This window comes from Ursus arctos, unplaced genomic scaffold, assembly GCF_023065955.2.
Source record: "Ursus arctos isolate Adak ecotype North America unplaced genomic scaffold, UrsArc2.0 scaffold_21, whole genome shotgun sequence".
Lineage (NCBI taxonomy): Eukaryota > Metazoa > Chordata > Mammalia > Carnivora > Ursidae > Ursus > Ursus arctos.
The window spans coordinates 14,352,511-14,376,997 of record NW_026622886.1 but is presented as its reverse complement, the minus strand read 5'-3'; the positions used below and the strand labels follow the sequence as shown (position 1 = coordinate 14,376,997).

Below are 24,487 nucleotides of genomic sequence, written 5' to 3'. Positions count from 1 at the left end.
AGTCCTTCTGCAGCACTATTCAGATTGTGGGTTCAACACTTCCATATATGTCTCTATAGGTTAGAGCAGGGGTCATAAGCGTTTTCTATAAAGGCCAGTTAGTGAATATTTTAGGCTTTGCAGACCGTGTGGACTGTGTCGAAACTACTTAACTCTGCTATTGTTGGGTGAAGACAGCCATAGATATGTAAGCAAAAGGGTGAAATTAGCCTTTGGCAGGCTGGATTTGGCTCATGAATCAGAGTTTACTGACCCGTGTATTACAGTATCAATGGTAATATGTAGTGTTGTTTGTATATCTTTAAAGTTACATTTTATCAATCTGCTTGTATTTTTCTGCAACCTGATTCTTTTACTCAATGTGATGTTTTTAATTTTATCCATATGAATACATATAGTCCTATTTCATTCACTTAGCGCTGCATAACACTTATGAATATACTTAGAACATTACGCATATACTATTTCTTTATTGTATCCATTGTCTTGTTGATGGGCATTTATACTGTTTCCAATTTTTTACTATTGGTAACAATGCAGTGAGCATTTTTGTCCATGTCACCTGTTCAAATGTGTAAAAACTTATATAGTATGGGGACGGGAGTGTTAAGTGAATAGTCCTAGGTCATCCATGAAGCTATGAAAGGTCAGCACAGTTCTCTATCTTAATCTCACATCTCATCCTCCATGACATTTCTACTAGACCACAGCTGTTGTTTCTGTGTACGTGTAGCACTGCCAGGTGTAATAAGGGGATTCAGAAGAAACATATGATACTTAATGATAAATAATTATGATTCCTGTCTTCTTCAAATTTATAATCTGGTGCTATAGTGGGGAAGATGACAGATGTAGTGAAATCATTAATTACCACCAGAGGAGGAGAAAGATAAATGATGGAGGAGCATCATGAAGAAGTTGGGGCAGACGTGGAAAAAAATCTACAGAACTAAGAGCTCTAAGAGGACATTTGAGTAAATGGAGACATACCTTGCCCATGAAAGGCAAAATCACATATTATAAAGATGTAAATCTTCCTACCTAAATATTTAGGTTTGGAACCATCTCAAACTCCTAAAGAAAATTTTTTAAGAACCCCCCCTTTTTTTTAAAGAATGTGACACAAGATGTGATGATTTATTACAGAGAATAAAAAGATGAGACTATCTTAGGAAATACTGAAAAAGAATGAATGATAATAGGGAAGGGTGATATTGGTACAAGATAGAGCTGTATGATCAGTGGGAAACTAAATTCAGTGTCAATAAAAGGAGCATAAATCAATGGGAAAAAGTATTCCACAAGCAATTCTGACAAAACTCACCTTGTACCATAAACTAAAAATAAAAAAAGAATAAAAATGAGCTTCAAAAAAATTGAATATATTTAACTAACTACAATGAAAAAATTTTCGGGTAAAGATAATTAAAAGACAAATAAAAATGTTTGTAGTAAATATTCCAGAATGCTAATACATTCAATATATGAAGAACTCTTCTAAGTCAATAGAAAAGATGAACACTTCTGTAGGAAAAAAAGGACATAAACAGAAAATGGGAAGAAACTATCACTTATAGGCAATAAAGATGTAAAAAATTTTTTCGACTTTACTAGCAATCAAAGAAATGCAATTTAATACAGTAAGATAGGATTTGTCACCTACGAAATTAGAGAAGATTATTGAAAGTAATGCTAATGAAAGTGTGGTGAGAAAGGCACCCTTATCCCATGCTGGTGGGAGTGTAAATTGAAAAAAAAAATTATAGAATGCAATTTGGCATTCTTTAATGCTTTTTTGCATTGTCTGAATTTTCTGCAATTTTCTTTATTTTAAAGCTAGTTTCATTTAAAAATTTAACAACTTTTCAGGAAAACAGGGCATGAGCTGGGGAAGTCTGTGTGCAAATTCGATATTTTTCTTCCTTTGTTCTGATTCTAAACTTTGTGTATTAACACACACATGAATTCATCTGAATAGAAATGATGGCTTTCTGTGATCTGGGCTTCGATGACTAACTCTGGAGAATTTTTAGGCTCTCTGGCTGCAGTGTCTCAATGTTCAGTATTTAAACAGAACCTCTTGACTGTATTTCTAAGGAGATGTTCTTCTTCTGGGGCATGTAGTTAGTCAACGCTGGCTATGGCTGGTGCCTGACAGTGGTGACTTCCTTTCTCATCTGCATGCTCTCTCATCCACAACGGACTGCTCTCTCTGCCTGTGCTCTTTGACACCAAGGAGAATGATCCATGCTATTCACAGAGAAAGCCTAAGGGGCAATGTGTAGTTTCAATGAAATGGATACTGATAATAATTATTAATACACTCAAGCCAGAATATTTTCTTATTTAAACATTAAAAATCTTAATAGACTTTTTTTAAAATCCAAATTTATGTGTATGTTTTTGTTGTAGAAAAGTAGGATATGATGATCAAAAATTGACATTCAAGGAATAAAATGTGCTATATTAAACTTCTGCAGTGAAGTGGAATGAAATGTGAACTCACAGAGGAATAGGAATGATAAAAATTTTTTCCAGATGTTAAAGAACATTTTTTTGGCATTTCTTTGAAGGATGAGGGAGGCTATTAACTTGCTGTGGTATTTAAGAGTACATTGGACAGTAATTGAATAGATTTAAGAGTAATGTAACAGCATGTAAAATGTCAGTTTTTATAATATGTCAGAAGTTAATTTTTTTGCAACTTTTTAAAATGAAAATCTATAGATATAAACCCAAAAATGTATTGATGGAGTACATTGGTTTTCAAAGTTTTTGTAGGGAGTAAATGAACAAAACTATTCACAGGCCACTAGTGTAGAGAATACCCATTGCTTATTCTCAACCTATAAAATGACTCCTTATATGGAAGGGAAGATTTGAGGGGGGAAAAAGCCTCCAGAACTAACATATGGGGTCTCCTGGGAGTTAGTCTTCCCTTGCAGTTCTTCCCCCAACAAAGGGGTGAAGAATATTAGAGAAAGGAGGACATAGAAGTAACCCTGATTAAAGAAATAATATATATGGAAACACTTGTCAAATACTTGGGACAAGGTAGGTGCTCATTAAATGACAAGCCAAGTAAGGCTAAAGTCATCAGTCCTATTAAGGAGCTGCTAATAGACCCTACTATTTTGAGATGTATATTAATAGGTTTATACTCCCAAGCAATCATTACATTTATTCATAGTTTGCCTATAATATTACTTAGTTAACAATAGGGAGCTTGATGAACATGACTAAAGATTAAAAAGATAAATATGAGAAAAAGCGCAGAAGAAAACCCAAAGGAAGAGTCAAAGAACCAAAATCTCCTATTTTTTTTTTAAAGATTTTATTTATTTATTCGACAGAGATAGAGACAGCCAGCGAGAGAGGGAACACAAGCAGGGGGAGTGGGAGAGGAAGAAGCAGGCTCATAGCGGAGGAGCCTGATGTGGGGCTCGATCCCAGAACTCCGGGATCACGCCCTGAGCCGAAGGCAGACGCTTAACCACTGTGCCACCCAGGCGCCCCCTCCTATTTTTTTAAAAGACCAGAGGATATGGGTCTTACATTACAGAATATACAATTGGATTGAATATTAGGAAAAATTCCTGAATGTACATTGTGGGTTCCTGGAAATTATTATTATGGGAAACTGTGGAACTTCCTATTCCAGAGGGGGAACTCTACTTAGAGTAATAGCTGTCTGAATTTTGGGGAGGCTTTTCAACCCATTTATTATACAATATGCAGATATGTATACACAATTATTATACGTAATTAATTGATATATTAATATATACACAGTGAATATATGCCTATATAATTCATGTACATATATTGAACGTTGAATTTCCCTCGTCTGCAACCAGCTTGTGGGTAGGAATGAGGTCTCATTGACAGGAGCAACTCAACTTTCACTGGTTTATTCCTCAGGACCTTTAGCTTTCTGTCAAAGTCCAAGCATTTCAGAAGTGCTTAGAGTATCCTCATGTTTGTTCATGATCAGGTTTGTTCTGGCTGCTGCTTCCATTATTTCTCGTGTCCATGAGTGAGAACAGTGCCCGACCAGTGGTCACGATTCCTCTGCTTCTCCATGCGTTATGGTGATACCTAGCGTGCTGCTACTATTACACAATTGCCCCAGAAAGGCCCTGGTCCTCTTGGGGTCAAAGTTCCACTGTGATATGTGGCAGAGTTGTGTGAGAGTGAGGGTGGTGCTGAAATGAGTACTCTCTCCTACTTGTTGGAAGTATTCTGTTGGAAGTATCTACCTCTACTTTATACATCAATGCTTCTAGATTTCATTTTTATTTATCACCTTCCCTCTCACCTTACGGTGGTAGGAGGGCCTTTCGAATCCAGTAGGTATGAGCCAAACGCTGTACTACAGTGAGAATTACACATTTCTCAAATGACTATGGTTTGCTTTAGGGTGAAGGTCATGGTTCTTGGCTCCACCTGATGCTATAACGAATGGGTTTACTCCCAACAGGCCCCTTGGCTTCCCAGAGAATAGATTCCGGTAGGGGCATGCCATTGGTTCACTAGATGGACCCAAATTTGTCTGCATTCCCACAGTGGGCATGGTTTGTATCCTGTAGCAGGAGTTTCTCTCTCTTTCTTGCTTCTTCAACCACTCCCTCTCTGGTGTCGTCTCATCGATTCAGATGTGCCCTGGTCTTGACCATCTTTAGAAATTGCCCTTCAAACCACATCCCTCATCAGCTATTTCCCTATCTTGACTCCTTTTCACACCCAGACCTCTCTGTTAGAGCACCCTAATCTTAAGTTTCATATGTAATGACAGTCTGTAATCATCTGTGCATACATGTGATTATTTTTTAGTGCTCTCTTCTTTATTAAGATTGATGTCATCGGTCATGGACATTTCTTTTTCCTTTTACTGTTTTATCTCCAAAGATCCAGTCCAGAGCTTAGTACAGAATAAGTTCTCAGTAAATGTTTTTTGAAAGCGTGAATAAAGGAATGAATGCAACAGCATAGTTTGATAAACTACCTTGCCAGTAGCCCAGTGTGTCCGAAACTCACTTCTGCTTGAACTGGAACATTCCGCTGAGTGAAAGAGAAAGAAATAAAGACATAAATAGTAGGGACAGTCTAATGAAATAAATATTTGTCCAACAGAAGCCCTATATTCTCTTCCTGAATAGCAAATATAAATAGTTATTTGTAAACAAAATGATTTCTTGGTAGAGACAGGATAAAAAGGTTTGAAAATCATTCTCGGAAAACAACCTTGGAAAAGAGATTCTGATAACACAACTTTTCATTACTTGACCTTTCAAATTACCTCTTCAGGAAAGTAGGAGACATATTGGAAGGCAGGAGGAAAAGAAGACCTAAAAATTTAACTAAAAGTGGACATTGCTTCTTTGGGCTCTTGGATTCATTCTGGACATTTCCTCAGGATGAAACTTCAGACACTTTGGTGAGATTTACCATTATTTTTCTTTTTACTGTAACTTTTTTTTTTTTTAGCCCACATAAATATAAGACCATGGTATACCCTGAGAGTGAAAATGCAAGCCCCTGAAATTTTCTCTAAAAAGCAAAAATTAAGATCTTGAGACAACACTTTCTGAATTTTTGATTTGCTGACATAGTGCCTGTTCAAGAAGATTCCAGCAGGAAGTGGTCTTAAATCACTTTTGTGTCTTTGTAAATACCTGCTCAACTTTGGAATAAGTTTTAAGATAATAAGTTATTGATTTATCCCATATTTAGTCAATACCTTCCTATTTCTTTCTGGCTTTTTTTCTACTTGTAAAAGAAATAAAGACATAACCAAAATTTCATCAAATCTTGCCCAAATTTCTCAAGCGCTGAAATGTAAGTAAAAACATATGGTGTTTCCCCAGATACATTAGAGAAGGCACATATCCTGGACATTTGTGAGTCCAAGTGAGGTGTAAAAATGATAAATATTGAAAACAGATCTGTACAGAAAGGCTATGGCAAAATGTCTACAAAGGGATCTATTTGCTATTTTGTGTATAAGCTTGCTCCCTCCCTCCCTCTCTGTCTTAACCAACTATCTACACCTCCAACCCTTCCTCAAACTCTCTACTTATTTATTTGTCTTTCAGAATTTTTTTGTATTTTGTTTTTGTTTTTTTGAAGACTACCATAACGAAGGGGCATTCTCAAATAGAACAGTTTGGATGGGATCAAAAATGAATCTCACTGAACACTCCCACTTACCTGTCACAGAAGAATTTTCTCTTTCTGACAATTTATTTGGTAAGTTGTCAAGTTCATTCGAATATAAGTAAATACAAAGTGCAACTTGGAAATATAGGAGAAAAAAGCCTAAATGATAAATCCAACAGAGCCTGGCAAATGTGTTTGTTCCTTCTAAGTACTCAATAAACATTAGCTACCATGCAAGGTTAGAGGTAGATCAGACCTTGAATTTATTGAACCTAATGGTCTTCTTTTTTATAGACGAGGACTGTAAGACTGAGAGCTTTGTGACTTGCCCAAGGCCATGAGGCTAGATAATTAACAGAGCTGGGAGTAGAAATGGATTCCTGTTACAGGCTAATTCTGATATTATTATAGCATGTACTAAAGTATGAAATCATGCTTCTTATGGTTTAATATTATACCTATAAAAGACTGAGGTTACTTAGATTATACTTTCCTTTCCACTCTTCATCTCCTGCTGGGGGATATATGGCACAGTGTCATGATTAGTCATTTAAATTGGATTGAGGACAAACTGTTCTAAGTTGTTTTCAGTAGATCTGTAACTAGATGATACCATAAAATGATATATTGCTTCACTTTATGCATTTATGAAAAAACTTCTCATTATAAAGAGTTTCAGTTGAGAACATCAGCATAGACTCAACAGCAGCAGTATTTGGGATAAGGCAGGGAGCCTTCTGCCACTCGTAAAATAATTCCCTTCTGTATAATAGCCCTGCTGGGAGACTTAGATGCTCCCAGTTTTCTGCTCTCTATTAATGCATGGACCATGGTAGACTATGATAGTGAAAACGCAAACATTTGAAATTCCAAAAAATTCAGTGTTTAAAGATATGATCCCCTATTTGGTTGCAAACATCCTTGAAAGAGATTGATTAATAGCTTATGTTATTACCAGCTGGTCATTAGCATCTTAGTGGGTAATGGTTTAGTGGGTCATTTCCAAGGAGAGGTCTTTATTTGTATTACCTGTTTACATATCTACCGGCCCCATGCAGTGTAAGAACATTTAAGGGCAGTGACCATATTTTATTAACCCTAGTTTGCATTTGATAAATAAAAATCAAGTAATAAATAACAAAAGGGAAGGAGAAAAGAGGCTTAAGGGAAAAAAGAGATATTTATCAGTAACTCTCAGAGAGACCAAAGTAGTAGTAATTATTTACGGAATGCCAGTTCTCAGACATACTTGTTTTATTTCTTCCATTTGGCTTTTCTTCATCCTGTGTGTGCATTCAAGGCCAATTGGCCCTACCTCCATGTCCAGCTTCCTGACCACTTCCTTCTGGTCTACCCTTCTATTAGTCCTTAAAATAATCAGTGCATACACATATTCATAATTTTTGCCTAATAATCAGAACTCACAGGATAATTAGAACTGTGAGTGCATATCATAGACTAAATTTCATATAAGATTATTTTTTTCACCTCACTGAAATTTTATGATGACATGGTAAGATCTCCAAGCAAGCATGTTAGACCGAAGGCTGACCTCATCAGCCATGAGGTGAAAAAGATGTGAACAGATAGAGAAAAGGTTGTGGGGGTGCTGTCAAGTTAGAAGCATCTGGGAATGATTGCTTAAGGAAGCACTGTGACTCATGCTTTCAGTGTTGCTTTTCCCTCAGCTCTCCTTTGCTAGATCACATTCTCATCTTGTTTCCTGACACTGTCATTTATAAGATTTCTGAAAATACAAGCCGCATGAGCTGCAAGCACAGCTGTTATTCCTGGCTGGAGCAGTTTCCTCGAATCTTCATCTGGTCTTCTCTCCTGGTAAACTAATATCCGGTGTGATCACTGGGACACCTTTTCCTTTTATGCATTAAATTCTAGAGCTAGCTGTAAGCATTTTTATTACATCTCTTTCCTCCCGGGCCCTTGGTCTCGCTCTACTTAACAAACCCGAGCTAAAGGTATGCCAAAGGGGTGGATGAAGACGTGCATTTCAATTTCCGTATTCCTCCTCCCCATCTTCTTTTGTGTCCTGATGACACTGATGGATTCTTTGGGCTTCTCACCCTGAGCTTAGAATGCAGAACACCGGGGAAAACACTGTGGCCCATGGATGAGTAACCAGCAGTGCCTAACTCACCACTCCTGGATCTTGAGCTATGCCAGAGACTTGAAAGTGTTAACACATGGGCTCAACTAGCTGGAGAGTGGGATTAATGGTCTGTGTAATGAATAACAGCTATCACGTTGTTACAACATAGGAGAGTGAGGTTTATGGTATAGCATATGGATAGCTATCATTCCTTCCACCCAAAGGTTGAGTACCAACTATATACTGGGCATTGGAATAAAGCAGGGAATAAGACAGGCAAGATCCTAGTGGAGGGTAGACTCACAATAAACATGCAAGTAAATAAATAAACAAAATAACATCAGGTAGTGGTGAGTGCTATGAAAACAACAAGACAGGGTGATATCAGAGTAACTGCTCTAACTCGTGTGGTTGGGGAAGAGCTCTGAGGAGTTGACGACTGAGCTGAGACTGAAAGGCAAGAAGCCAAGGAGAACATTCTAGGTGGAATGTAATAGTAGGAGGAAATAGTAAATGCAAAAGCTCAAAGTCTGGCATGGACTCGGAAGGGCCTTGTCTTTTCATTTTTATTTAGGTCAGTTGAAAGGGTCTAGAGAACTGGCTCTGGACCTGGCATTCCCATTAACCAGCATGAGTAAAAGGAGATTATTAGACTAGGAATTCTAGAACCACTGTCTAGTTTTAACATTTGAGTCCACAGATTGCTGGAGTTGTGCCAGAAAGTGGTGATTTGAACTCACTGGCACTCATCTGGCACACAATGTGACTTTTAAGGTGGCCTTGGCTATGGTCCTCCTCCCTGCAGGTAACTATAAGGGCCATAATGAAATCCATGTTAGGACATTGGAAAGGTGATATGAAGATTATTCAGCAAATACTAATGAGCACTCACTAATGGGCACCAGAGACAGTGATGACCTCTGGAGTGAGGCCTTTCAGTGTCTTCCAGAGCTGGCTATGGACCCCTCACTCTCTGAAGGCTTTGCTTCAGGTGAAGGAGAAGCAGCTCCACATGTATGAATGGTTACCTTGAAGAGAAGAGCCCGAAGCAAGAACTTATATGCAGGCAATATATGTAAGAGGTGACCATGGGTTTTGGAAGCAGAAGACCGGGGTCATGAGACAGGAAAAGAAGAAAACCAACACGAGATGAGTTATGAGGGTCACTGCTGTGGACGGGGGGACTTGACTCCCCTGGGAGTAGCACAGAGAATTGTCTTCTGAGGCACCAGGAACTGGGGCAGTTACTAACAGGTTGAAGGTCACCCCTGGGAGTATGAGCTCTCCGGCACATTTGGGTTGTGCTTTTACTACTCCCAGTTGAATCAGGCCAAGTGGTCTCTCTCCTGTGATGTTGGAGAAGTTTTGGGCAGAAGGCAAAAAGATGTGTGGCATGCTCCTGAAATGACAGGCTGAGTATGAAGTGAGTCTGAGCTCATGTGTGATCATTTGCTATGGCTACAGCTGAAATGAGGGGTGGGCTGGTGGCAGTATCACATCCTTTAGCCCACCCCTCATTTCAGCTGTAGCCATAGCAAAGGATGTGATACTGCCACCAGGGGGGTTGCCACCCAATATAAATGGGATTTCCCCCCCAAATCAGTTTAAATACTTAAAGGAAGGCTCCAATTCTGAGGGGAGTATGGTGCAGATTTGCTTTATAGTTCTGTTTTCTTAGGCTGGTCCTTGCAGAAAAGAAGGAAAGAAGCCTAAGACAGAATGGAATCGTAGAGATGGGGCTGGAATGACCTCGTGAGGTCCTTTAATTTATTCTGCTGCCACGCATCCCTGATAAATCCAGATGGGAATCTAGCTCATTGGTAACTCAATCCACACACAGGACTCGGCATGGAAGGACATGGTGACCCAAAAGAGATAAGTCTCTTTTCCTTTGGGACATCCTGCAAGCAAGGAAACTTGGTCAAAGATTAATTTAGTGAATTGAGAAAGGCTTCTCTGATGAGTGAAGAAGGCAGGGTCTTTATGAAATTAGTGTATAATAAAAGGTAATAATGGCAAAGTCCACAGCTTCCCACGGTTTGGTATGGTGAATAGGGTAGGAGATGGTATATTAAATACAACCTGTGTATTCTTTTAGCAAATTGTGCTTTAAGAACTCAAAAAATTGTAGAATTTCAGACTCACAGGAACGCATTCTAACAGTAGGACAGAATAAGCAAGAGAATGTACTGTCTTATGCTCCCATATCTATTGTCCCAGTGCAATGAGTCCTGGTTCTCTTAGCTCAGTGATATTGGGAAAAGTTCACTGAATGTGAGTGGAAATAAGCAATGAAATTGAAAGAAATAGTCTTGGAGGCCATGGAAACACTTTGAAGTTTAGTTTTGTCTCTTGTGAACAGGGTTAATGATGACACGTCACAGTCTGTTGGGAGAATTGAATGGCTGTGTGGGAAAGTGTTCCGTAAATGTGAAGGCATCAGATCCAGAGTTTGCAACATTGCTGTTACTATTTAAATTGTTGAAATGACAAGCACCACTCTACTCATTAAGGGAAGGAAGTTCTATTTATCTTAACATTGTTGAATGCATGGAATCTTCATGGAGCCAACAAAAACCGATGGCATGGAAATAAATGTCTGGGTGCCCTAAGGAAGGAAACCCATGTTCTGTCTCATCTTGGTATTATGGCATTGCTAACAATAGCTGTGGAATCCATGTTTTCGTATTATTTTTTGTTAGCATATCTATAGTCTTTCCAAAGACCCATTCTGAATGAGGCCCAGCAAGTGGCAGGAGGCCTATCTCCCATTATCCCTTTCCTTTAGCTATTTTTCATTACTTTGTGCTTCTTTCAGCTGCTTATGCCTGTTTTCTCTGGGTAAAGCTTTATTTTTATTAGAAGGTATTCACTTTGGAATCTGATTCTTGCTCATGTTTTTTGCTTAAATTAAAAGAATCTTTCAGATGTTACAGAATCAGCCAGATGTTTTAAAATACAATGAAAGGTCTTGAGATGCAGTTTTGTGGAATGTTTCTGAATTTGACTTCAGGTATCTGAAGTCACTGGGTTTATCTTACTGGGTTTAACACAAGTGAGTGTAGTTCTGATCTAATGGGTAAATCACAGCAGAAAATTTCCAGAAGATGGAAATATACCATTGGCTCAGACAAAATGGAAGCTTTGTTTTAGCATAATTTAAATAGTGTTTCTTACCCAAATATTTTTCACAAATTTATGTGGAATCTAAGATTCTTATTAATTTACTATGGCTTGGTTTATGCTCTCCCAGGAATCTCAGATCTGGTAACCCTTGTTAGTGGAGTTAAGAAATGGAAGAAGGTAAAGAACTATCGACAGACTTATGACAAAATGTATTACTGCTTCTTTTGAGAAGGCATGAATAGTTTGGAAAAAGCATGGAGGGAGATGAAGAATTATAGACAAGTGGCCAGCTGGTGGGCAACTCCATTGCCATCCAGGGCCTTGCTCTCAACCTTGCAGGCTAAGAAACAGATCTCAAGGACATTTAGAATAACCAAGCTGAGAAAGGTTGACTATAAAATCAGATTGCAAATTTATACATCTAGAGGGATAAAAAAAATTGTGATAATGGTAACAGCTACTATTTCTTGAGTGCTTTCTATATGTCAGAATATCATGCTTACGTACATTTTAGATTTGTTAGCAGACTTCCTGCATTCAAGTCCATCTCTGTCGTTTACTGGTATGTGGTCTTAGGCAAATTCCTTAACTTTATGTGAATGACTTACTTTATTTAATCAAGTTCTCAGAAGAATGCCTGGCACATCATAAATGCTCTATAACTATCTGCCATTGATATTAATTCTCACAACACTCCTGTGAGGTACATACCATTATTATTCCCCTTTTACTGGTGAAAAAGTGGAGATTCAAAGATGTTCAATAATCTGCTTAAGGTTCCATAGGTAATATGTGGCATTTAAAGATATAATCAGGACAAGCGGTTTGAATTGGATGGTTAAGGATCCAGGCAAAGAGAACACTCTTCTTCACCTTCTCAGCGGAGAAAGACTTTCCAATGAGATTATATCACTCAAAGTCTATTGGCCAACTCTCTTCTCAAGGATAGTTTTCAGAAAAGCATTGCCAATATTTGTTCTGGGACTTCCCTTTTTCCATGGCTTCATAGCTGATGCTCCCATTTACCAGGAATGACACGTCATTCACATTGCTCCCAAGTACCATATACAACAGGACCGATAGAACTTTCTGTGGTGATGAAATATTCTAGATCTGCTTTGTCTAATGTGGTAGCCGCTATCCACATGTGGCTATCAAACACTTAAAATAAGACTAGCATAACTGAGGAATTTATTCTAATTTAATTAAATTAATTTAAATTTAAGTAGCCATATATGGCTAGTGGCCAGTATGTCAATGCACAGAAGAGGGGAAAATGTATTTTTAGAAAAAAAATAGCATGAGGCAGTTGGTCATCACTGAGAGAGAAGCAAAGCGGTCAAGTCAGTCTTATGAGAATATCCTGTGCGAACTTTACTCAGCAACAACAGTTTCGTGGATCAGCTAAATTGTCCTACTCATTTCCTTGTTAGTATAGCAGTTTCTGAGGGCAAGAGGCCCATTTCTTTGACCATTGAGAAAGTCAGTAGAGAATTCTCTTTTTAGAAAAAAAAAAAAGATTTATTGGGGCACCTGGGTGATTCAGTTGGTTAAGCATCTGCCTTCGGCTCAGGTCATGATCCCAGGGTCCTATGATTGAGCCCCACATTGGGTTCCTTGCTCAGTGGGGAGCCTGCTTCTTCCTCTCCCTCTGCCTGCCATTCCCCTTGCTGTGCTCTCTCTCTCTCTCTCTGTTGAATAAGTAAATAAAATCTTTATAAAAAAATAGAAAATTCAGAGAGAGTTTGTCCTGGTTTACATCCTCTGGGTAGCTCTCCCACCCACGATCCTCTCAAGGCAAGGCTAGCTCTGGGGTTGTGAGGAGGAGAGAATGAGGTCAGCAGTAGACTGAGGATTGAGAATAACTTTGCAAACGATAAGTCTTGATTTAGCAATCCAAACTGAAATAGAACCGTGGACCATCATTCTTTTTCTTTTTCTTGGCAATGAGGGCAAGTGTGCCTTAGTGTTTCAACCACGGGGTTTGAGTCAGAAGACCTGGGTTAAAGTTCTAACTTAATGCCTCCCTACCTGCGTGACTTTAGACAAATCACTTAGCGTCACTAAGTTTCCTTGTAGAGTCTGTAAAATACGGTAGAAGAGAGGGGGCATCATAAATAATGCCTTCCTCAGAGGACGCAAGTAGGATCAAATGATGTAATGCATATGGAACCACTTGTGAACGTGTGAATGCTGTAGAATGTCTTGGCTATGATGATTGCATTTACATAGGTCACTTTTGCCTTTCAAACTGCTTTCGTATTTATTGTGTTTTTATCTTCATAACACATCCATGAGGGAAGTAGGGCAAGAGTTGTTATCTATGCTTTACCATCTGTTGATGTAGACAAATGAGGCCCACAGAAGCTGAGAGACTGGCCTAAGGTTATACAGGGCGTCTGGTTGCATTAAGTGTGAGCTTAACCCTGGGCCTACCGAATCCTATTCTAAAGCCCTCTCTTCCAAAAAATAACCAACAGTCACAAGCTTGATATCCACAGGTTATGCTGCAGAAATCATTCCTACTCAGTCAGCAAGCCACCCTACAACCTCAGTCCAAAGCCGCATAATCATAACATCAATGTAACGATGGTGGGTAGCCATCTACTGTGCTAAGCATTTTATAAATATTATCTTATTTAATGCTCACAGTAACTCTATGAAGTTGTATGGTTATCAGCCCATTCTACAGGTGAGGAAATGGTTCAGGAATTTGTCCATGTCCACAGGCTAGTGAGTACCAAGGGAGTCTGGATATATTAGTTTGCTAAGGAGGTGGTGATGAAGGACAAGACTGGGTGGTTTAAAGAACAGAGATGGACTGTTTCACTGTTCTTGAGGCTAGAAGTCCAAAATCAAGGGGTTAGTGGGTTGATTCCTTCTGAAATCTGTGGGGGACGTGTCTATTCCTGGCCCCCTCCTTGCTTGTAGATAACTGCCTTTTCCCTGTATCTCTTTATATCGTCTTCTCTTAATGTCTGTCTATCTCAGTGTCTCCATTTCCCATTTGTATAAGGACACCAGTTATATGGGATTAGGGACCACCCTCATGACCTCATTTTAACTTGATTACCTTTATAAAAACCCTCTCTCCAAATATGTCACATGCTGAGGTCTGGGGGTTAGAACTTCAACATACCAATTTGGAGGGGGGTATACAATTCCTCTAACATTAGTTATAAACCCAGATCATTTGGCCTTATATCTTTAAGCATTATGCTCTAATGCTTCCTGACATAACAAAATTATATTATTCTGTAGCCTTTTGATAGGAACAAATGTCAAGACACAGAGTATGACGCTTGACCCAAATCCACTTTTAGAGCCACTGAACATAAATCTACTCTACATATTGAGTTCTAAAACTGGAAAGTGCTCCCCAAAAATATTTAGCTAAGAGACTGGTTTCCAGCTTACTAGGCAACTTGGCATCGAGGACTTTTCTCATAAACATTTACAAATATTCTGCTCTGTAATGAAGTTAATCAGTAAACCATACAACCTCTGGCCTCTTTGCTCCTTACCTGGTCTCATTTTCAGTTGCTGTGAGTAAGCTAAGAATGGTAATGCAGTTTCAGGGGTTAGAAAATCCAGTTCAAAGTAGTCCTCACCATAGGCACACATCATCAGGATTTATCATGGAAATGATGAGCATGAAGCCTGATAAAGGTAAGACACAGTTCACAGGTGCTCTTGGCCGAACTTCTGCAACTGGATGGAGGAAGTGGGGGGGCTTTTGTTTGAGATTTTAGAGACAGATCTCTGTCAAAGATGCCTCGGTCAGAACCGGAAGACTGGGGTGAGAAGTTGGGGTGGGGTGATTTTTGAGGATTCAAGGCCGGTGAGTATCTTATTGAGATAAAAATCTAAGTATGTTTTCTCTAAAATTCTTCATTAAATATTATGTAAAATTAGCAAGATTTTTTCAAGTTAAACACTAGGCAATTCTAACATTAATGCCTGTAGACACTTGAAAAAACACTTTGAAGTACTTTACTTAATACAGAGTTTTAAAAATGGCATGTCTCAGATCCCAGTGGGTCATGAAGTCTATTTGTGGCTTATGACCACCATTGAAAACTAGAATAGAATAGAATAGAATAGAATAGAATAGAATAGAATAGAGTAGAATAGAAAGAAATAGAAAGAATAGAGTAGAATAGAAAGAAAACTAGAACAGAATAGAATAGAGTAGAGTAGAGTAGAATAGAAATGTCAGAGTGCACTTTAAGAAGTAAGGATAAGTGTTATTTCATGGAAATCTTGTTTCAGTTACTTCTACGTATGTTTAAGTGTATACCGGAGTTATGTTATAAGATGTATCTCAAACTATGAGTTGTGGCAAGAAAAATAAAAAGAGGTTGAGAAACACTGATTTACTGAACTAGTTTCATAGCAGATTTCTCCCAAATCGATGGAAAATCAGATGAGTAAAGAGTTCAGCTTCAGGTTTAGGCTGTTTGTTTTCTCTGAAGTAAAATGTAGATTAAAATTAAAACATAGACCATATAATGTAATATTGTCTATTTTAATATTTTTTTCAAAACAGAATCTTACCTTTTAAATTTTCAGTTAAAAGAGAAACTCTAATCATTTTTACAATAATTATAATTTTGAACCTATTTTTGATCATAGACTTAGCAGCATACTATTTAATTTAAATATGGTGTTTAAAAGTGACTGACACTGTATTTAGGAAATTAGTTGGAAGGCAAGAGAAGCAAATTTTTCCATCATTTTGATTTAACAGACATTTATTAAGCACACTGTGTCAGGCTTTGTGTAAGGCTCCAGGCATGGGGGAAAAAAAGCGTGGAGGGGAGTATAACCTAATATATTCCCCAAAGAGTTCACAGGCTAACTGCAACAATAAAAAAATGCATTGAATGTTCATGCTGTGCCCAGCACTGTGCAGTTTACATTCTTTGCCTTAGCTTATCTGTACTACAACCTCTCACCCAGGTACTATATTATTCCACATTATAGAGGAAGGAAGAGAAGCTTAAAGAAGTTCAGCGTCTTTGCCAAGTTCATTCATCTAGCAAGTTGCAGGTGAATTTAATCCAGATTTGTCTATGCAGCAGGGCCCTTGTAACCAGTGTGTCATACCACTTCGACTTTAGCCTGGAAGGCAAGCCTGACAACAGACCAAACAATTGTATATGCTTCTATGTGCTGTAGTAGGGGTGTGGACAGAGAGTAGGTGAGATCAACCAAGGGGAGCTAGGACAGGCCTCACAGAGGAGGTGGTCAGCTGGCAAGCCAGGGAAGGGCACCAACATCAAAAGGGCAGGAATGGCAAACAGCTTACAAATGAAGCCATATCACCTAGTTAAGAAACCATGGATTAGGGGTGCCTGGGTAGCACAGCGGTTGGGCATCTGCCTTACGCTCAGGGCGTGATCCCAGCGTTCTGGGATCGAGCCCCACATCAGGCTCCTCCACTAAGAGTCTGCTTCTTCCTCTCCCACTCCCCCTGCCTGTGTTCCCTCTCTCACTGGCTGTCTCTCTCTGTCAAATAAATAAATAAAATCTTAAAAAAAAAAAAAAAAAAGAAACCATGGATTAGGAAATAAAGGAAGGCAGAGAAGGCAGTTTTTCCATTCATGAAACATTTTAACAAATGGTCATGAAACATTTACTATGGTCAGCATTGTGCCAGGGGCAAAAAAATTGATATTATGTAAACCCTTGCCATGCTCATCAGAAACAAACTGTGAGATCATGGGAGAGTGCCTTCATTACTCCATGAACCCGATTCTCGCATTTGGGTACATAGGGATTCTGATAACAAACTCCGTGGAGCTGTAGTGTTTAATATAGTAGTCATTAGCCACATGTGGCTGTGTAATTTTTAATTTGATTATTTAAAATTAAAACTTCAAACTCAGTTTCTCAATATCGCTAGCCACATTTCAAGTGTTCCACATTCTCATATGGTTAGTGGCTACCATATTGGTGGTATAGAACATTTCTATCACCTCAGAAAGTTCCATTAGTTGGTACTCCTTTAGAGAAACTACTGAATACTAGATACTCTCTGCCCAGAAGAATTTTGCTTTCCTTTGCAGGGGGTCTCAGACTTCCCAGGTATCCGTCCAATCATGTGTCCCCATTTAAAAGCTCTTCCTAGGGCCCCCCTGGGTGGCTCAGTTGGTTCAGCAACTGCCTTCAGCTTAGGTCATGATCCCAGGGTCCTGTGATCGAGCCCCGCATTGGACTCCCTGCTCAGTGGGGAGCATGCTTCTCCCTCTCCCCTGCTTGTGCTCTCTCTCCCTGTCAAATAAATAAATAAATAAATAAATAAATAAAATCTTAAAAAAAAAAAATAAAAGCTCTTCCTAGGGGTGCCTGGGTGGCTCACTGGTTAATTGTCCAACTCTTGATTTTGGCTCAGGTCATGATATCTGGGTTGTGAGAGTGAGCCCTGCATTGGGCTTGGTATTTGTTTGCTTGTCTTTGTCCCAGCTCTTGATATCTCTCCCCCTGTCCACCCCCCCCAAAACGCATGCTTACGTGTATAGAGAATGACTGGGGCCTTTTGTATCTGTAGTCCATCTGTCTTGTTCACTACTGTATCCTCAGAGCCTAGCACACTGTCTGGAAAATAGCAAGTGTTCAGTATATATTTATAAATGAAAGAAGTATCCTATAACTCATGTGATCAAAACAGACTAAGTGTTCATAATCACTAATTAACTATCATTTAACTATTAAAATCAGGATTTTGCTAGGTTCTTTAGGAAACAAACATGTCTTTTTATGGCATCCAACTTATCAAAACCTTTTCTCAACTACTTTATTTTATATTCAGAACTACCTTAGGAGATAGCAAGGCTGAAAAGTCCCATTTTACAGAAGAAATTAAAACAGAAAAATGTTAGGCAGTCGTTCAAAGTCTCATAGTTCATGATGGAAGTTGTTCTGATCCCACTATTTTGGGTGATGCTGACCAGGCTGGGTTTTTTATTACGAGTTGCCTGCATGCTCTGGAGATTTGGTGGGGACACTGAGGTATTACAGGAGGGTGTGCTTTGAGGATAGAAGCCTTCTTTAATAATACTATGTGCTGTTCTCATATTCTTACCATGTTTTCTTGTTCTCATGGAATACTATCAGTGTCTTTGCGGAAGCTTTCCATTTTGCTTGAAATGATTCCAAAGATCGATATGATATTGGTTCCATGATCTGACTTCAGTTGGGACTACATTGTGTCTGTTGATTACAAGAATGCCAATGTTATTGAAACAATGCTTTGAGATCTGGGAATTGTCACGTGAGGAGAAAAAAATTACACATTTCCCTGGATTTTGTAAAATCCAGATTTTGTCACTAATTGACCTCAAGGAAGTTGCTTCACCTTGCTGGATGTGGAGGCAGAGAGAATCCGGGGCCGGGGGTGGGAACAGGTAATTGATGGGGTAAGATCAGTTGGGGAATAAAATCCAGCAATAAGTGTAAGTGAAACTAATGTTTTTAATGCTTTTCAATTCTTTTTAAACCTATTCACTCCACAAATTTTAGTCATACGTGGTTATGAAATAGATCAGGCTTTTGCTTATATTTTATCTCTTCTTTTTGCTGTAATCATATTTTTTCATATTCTTCCCTTTTGTGGAAATAAGACAAAGCACCATTGCAAAAACTATGTCTGTCAGATATACTGACTCGATGCTGGTTTTACATGGAGAAGTCAGACATAAAAGACAGGAAGTTAATTTCTGCCCAGATAGTGCATACTTGGTGCTTCAACAATCTTTTTCTGGATCAATGCAGAAAGCATTCTTTTCAACAAACTTTTGTTGAGCATGTATTCCACTTTGCCATTGTGCAAGAGCCCTGAATTCTCATGCCTGCAGTCTATTGGTCATATATTTCTGGAGATTTTAGATATGAAGAAGAATTGTAAGTCATCTAGCAGGAAGTCTTTTCTTTACGGACGAGCAAAGGGCAGCCCAGGGAGGATAGGTAGGGACCATGTAACGAGATTCAGGATGCCCAGGGACCTAGAATCAGGGAAGACTTCCCAAGAGAAACAATACTTCAAAGGAAACTTAGAGATAGGTAAGGGGAGAATAGTGAGATGAAGCTCTGTGAGCGAATGGCTAAGGTTCCAGGCTCAGGAAGCAGCGCAGCTGAGTCTGGAGGCAACAACGCACATTTGAGGATTAGAGAAGTCAAAACGTGAGAAAGAGCTGGAAGAGAAAAGGTAGGATCGTGTGGAGCCTCACACACCTGGTAGCAGCTTACTTGCAAGCAGAGGCATGGAAGGGACTCCCCGACTAAAGAACAGAGGGAGGAAGAGAAAAGCACTTACTCTCATGCTTTAAAGCATCATGCATCTGAAATGATCCCAGAGAGGAGTGATTCAGCACATAGCTTTGAAGTCCAACTGTCGAAGTTCAAATCTCAGCTACTTAGCTATGTAGGAGTAAAGTTGCCTCACTTCTCTGTGCCTCAGGCTACTCCTTTGTAAATTAGGAAATGAATGTTAGCCACCTCCGAAGATTTTGTGAGAAAGAGTTGAAAATACCCAAGTACCTGGCACTAGGATGGAGTCTCTAAAAGTTTTCTGACAGCAGTGGTAGCAACAATGACAACCACAACCATTTTGGGGGCACTGCAAATGGACAGATGTGTAAATCCACAGTCCCTAACGGACAGGTCGAAATTCCGAAAGCTCTACACACTAAACATTTTATCCAAAGTTTGACGCAAACGTCTCTGGTGGCAAAACCTGACCTGAATGGATGTGAGGATATTTATGGCCTTTATTTATTCCGTGTCGTATGAATATTTATACATTTCACCATGGAAAAGGCTGCCGTGTTTGATTCTGAGTTCTGTCCCAGACCTCGCGGGAAGAAATAACACTGTATTCTGCTCTAAAACACAAACTATCAGTTCTGAATTCTAAAACACATGTGACCCCAAGGTTTCAGATGAGAAACTGTGAATATGTATTATTGCATTCAGTCCTCAGCAGAACGCTTGATATAGATATTTTCACCCCAGGCTTGCTGCCACCAAAACTGGGGTTCATCCGTAGTTCCAGTAATTTGCCCAAAGTCCCATTCTTCATTGGAGGTGGAGCTGGAATTTCAGTCGAGCATTGCCTGACTATGCTTTGAAGAATCAGACACATTTGTATACTCTCCTAGGTCTTCTTTATGTTTATTAAATTTTTTAGTGTTTTACATAGTTTAAATATTTTTCTTTTCTTTTTTTTATTTTAAAGATTTATTTATTTGACAGAGAGACAGCCAGCGAGAGAGGGAACACAAGCAAGGGGAGTGGGAGAGGAAGAAGCAGGCTTCCTAGTGGAGCAGGGAGCCTGATGCGGGGCTTGCTTGATCCCAGGACTCTGGGATCATGCCCTAAGCCGAAGGCAGACGCTTAACGACTGTGTCACCCAGGAGCCCCTAAATATTTTTATTTTCTAAAGAGTCTTTGTTTGTACCTCTAGGAAATAGAAGCATTTTCACAACCTGATAGCTTTCTAATACCTAGAGGTTTTATAGATAAAAGGCTCATTTTGTAATAATGGCAGTAGGAATACTAATTATTACTACTATTTTAATAGCAACTATAATTGATCAGGCACTCCTTGCATGCCAAACATTTAGAAAGTGCTTGGTGCGCATTATCTTGTTTAATTCTTACATTAACCTAATGAGGTAGCTATTATTCCCTGTTTCATGAAGAGAAATTTGATACCTAAAGACATTAAATAAATTGCCAAGACACACAGAAAATAAGTAATAGGACTGGGATTTGAACCACACTCATAATTCCAGGCACTGCATTCTTTTTTTTTTTAAAGCTCCTTCTTTGTCTTATCATGATTAAAATACTAATCTACATGGCAAGGTTACAAACAGCATAAAAGCTGTGCAACCTCCCACCCCAGAAAACAATGCAACAATCTCACTTTCCAGTCACCATCATCCAGTTTCTTTTGTATCATGCAGAAATTTGCCTTGCACACGTGCGTGTACACACACACACCGTTCTTTAAATACCCTTAAATACCCCATATATACATTATTCTATAATTTAATATTTTCAAATAGCATCATATAATAGAAACCTTTCTTTACCAGTACATAGAGATGTGAATCATTGTTTCATATCTACATAGTATTTCAGTGCGTGGACATAATGTAATTTATTTAACCAGACTCCTATTGATGGATAGTTAAATTGTTCCTGATTTATAGTTTTTACAGATGTTCCTACACATGGACATCTTTACAGAAGCCTTTCACACAGATACATGCCTGTCTCTAAAATAAATTTCCTTGCAATCTAATTGCTGGGTTAAAAGAGTATTTGAGTTTCAAATGCTGAAAGATATTGAAAAATTGTCCTCTGAGAACGTTTGCTTTTCCAAGGGTGTTCTATCTAGCATTTTTAACCTTTACTCATTTGAGGATGAACATGGTCATATTTTATGTTGCAGTTTAAATTTAATTGTTGATAAAGGTGAGTGCATTTTTGTATGTTTATAAAACACTTTGCGTTTGTATTTCTAAAAACTGCCCATTCATATCCTTTATCTTTTTTTTCCCATGAGGTTGTAATTTTTCTTATTGGTTTGCAAGCACTCTTTACCTATCCACAGTATGAGTCTTTGGTCTGTCCTTTATGTTGCAGATAGTTTTCTGAGCTTGTAATTCACCATTAAATTCTTTTTAAAGGGTTTTGTTTTTTGTTTTTTGTTTTTTTGGCTGTAAAAAAGTTGTCATTTCTTATATCGTTAGATTTTGATCTTTTCTTAGACATTAATTCCAGTTTTGTTACTCTTGTTCAGGTGTCCTAACAGAGCAAGCAGCAGGACCTTTGGGACAGAATCTAGAAGTGGAACCATACCCACAATACAACAATGTTCCTTTTCCGCAAGTTCAACCACAGATTTCCTCGTCATCCTATTACTCCAACCTGGGCTTCTACCCCCAGCAGCCTGAGGAGTGGTATTCTCCTGGAGTGTATGAACTCAGGCGAATGCCAGCGGAGACTCTCTACCAGGGACAGATTGAGGTAGCAGACATTCCTGTAACGAAAAAGGCCCGAACGGGTGCGTCAGCAGGGAGAATAAAAGGGGATGAACTGTGTGTTGTCTGTGGAGACAGAGCATCTGGGTACCATTACAATGCGCTGACCTGTGAGGGGTGCAAAGGTAAGCATCTCTGGTTGGCCATTTTCTTCTTGAGGTTTTACCGTATTGGTTGTTGACATCCCTCAGACTGGATTCTTCCCTTTTCCCAGATAACTTCTCATTTTCTCTTCCTCCACTCCTACCTGCTATAAATCTCTAGGAAAACCCTTTTAGTGTATTTCGCTTATATAGAAGTAAACCGTTGCCTATTTACAACCTCACATATGGTTAAAAAAAATTTATGGATTATGGGTTTTTTGTTTGTTTTGGGGAGAGAGAAAGCGATCGGGGGGAAGGGTAAAGAGAGAGTTAGAGAGGGAGAGAGAGATAGAACCCCAAGCAAGCTCCACGCCCAGCACAGAGCCTGACGTGGTTCTTGATCCCACAACCCTGAGATCATGACCTGAGTCAAAATTAAGAATCCGGCACCATCCAGGCACCCCTGTTGTTTTTTAAAAGAAGGAGGAACTGTTGAACTCATCTCTTTTAAAACTGAGATCGAGGAGAATAAGACTTTATTATGTGATGTATTTATTATACCTCAGTAGTAAACTTATTAGTTCTAATACTTCATTCCCATTTTACAGATGAAAAAAGTGCAACACAGGAGGTTAATGAACTTACTCAAGCTAATTAGGGGTAGAGCTTCAAATCTACAGCTTATAGTCTAACTCCAGAGCCTCAGGGGTTAACCACCAGACTACCCTGTCTTTTAATCCTTGCCTACTGAGTGATCATTCTACTCTTTGAGCTATTTGCTCCAGGCTAATATTGACCAAACCAATGGACAAAGTATTGGTATTGTCTGGGCCAAGGGAATAAATCCCTGAAGTCAGTAATCTGGTCCCGCTCACCTCCTTACAGGTGAACATTTGGTGAAACCTGGTCCTCCTGAAAAAAATCTGGGACATCTGGGGTGACTGGAGTGAAACCAGTGTGTCTAGGACAACCCCCAAAAGCATTAACTTTAAAAGCAAGCAGGGAAAGAGTCGCCCCTAAAGGATATAGAAGGAAGCCAGAGATGGGAGGGGCTTAGGAAAGTGCAGGATCATCAGACACAAGGGAACAGAAAAGTGCTCAAGAGAGAACCATCCTTGGGGGTAATTCAGGAAGGAAAAGCTGGATGTGGGTATAAATATAATTTTTAAGAGCAGAGAAAGGAGGAGCTTTTTCATTGATTCTGACTTGAGACTTTGCCCCCATGGTGGAAGCAAAAGGACCAGAGTGCAGGGAGAAGTTGAGATGGAGCCAGCAAGAGCCTGTGTTCCACATCAGGGGTTGGCAGTGTTTTTTTCTGTGAGGAGTAAATATTTCAGGCTTTGCACCGTACCGGTTTCTGTTGTGATTACTCAACTCTGCAAACACACCCACATCAAGAAGGGGCAGAGCCGTGGCTTTATTTAACCTACAAAAATAGGCAAGGAAATTAAAAAAACAAAACAAAACAACAACAACAACAAAAACAGGCAGTCGGCTGAATATGGCCCATAGGCCTAGCTGTAGTTTGCTGACCGTGTCCTAGACCAATGAGTCTGGAGGGTGAGTGTGAGAATTAACTGGAAGCTGGGTAGCGAGAGAGTACAACACTCAGGGCATGGGTATGAGACACGTAAACTCATTTTGTGTAGCTGGACTGGATTGTGTAGCTGGACTGAATTCATGGAAACTCTATTTCATTCAATTCAGGATTATTCGGCTCACCCCTGCCCCCCAAAAAACACTCCACCTTTCTCTGGGGTTTTGTCTCAATTTCACGGGTATGCAGTGTCACGCAGGGGTTGGGCGCTGCGGGTGGAGCTCTGTTAACACAGTGCAGCATCTGCTGGGCATTATTCTCTCTGGTCTTCAGTGGCCAGTGGGAAGGGTCTCTGAGGCTTCTTCTGGGGCCTTGAGCGCACTTCTCCTTCCTGTCTGGCCTGCCTGCTGTCCCGCGGCTC

At 39.3% G+C, this 24,487-nt stretch overlaps 1 protein-coding gene across 6 annotated transcripts in view; it reads left to right on the top strand.

Moving 5' to 3' along the window:
• NR1H4 (nuclear receptor subfamily 1 group H member 4) overlaps positions 1–24,487 on the top strand; it is a 65,923-nt gene that overhangs the window by 10,487 nt on the left and 30,949 nt on the right. For 2 of the 6 annotated variants that reach the window (XM_026499823.4, XM_026499822.4), the window contains exons 2-4: positions 5,308–5,437; positions 6,130–6,249; positions 22,206–22,571. In XM_026499823.4, coding sequence (XP_026355608.1) covers positions 6,171–6,249; positions 22,206–22,571 — 445 coding nt within the window. In that variant the 5' untranslated portion in view covers positions 5,308–5,437; positions 6,130–6,170. Of the gene's footprint in view, positions 1–5,307; positions 5,438–6,095; positions 6,250–9,785; positions 15,062–22,205; positions 22,572–24,487 lie in introns of those variants that run through there. The other 4 variants (XM_044384487.3, XM_048217914.2, XM_026499821.4 and 1 more) reach the window with 2 other exon arrangements.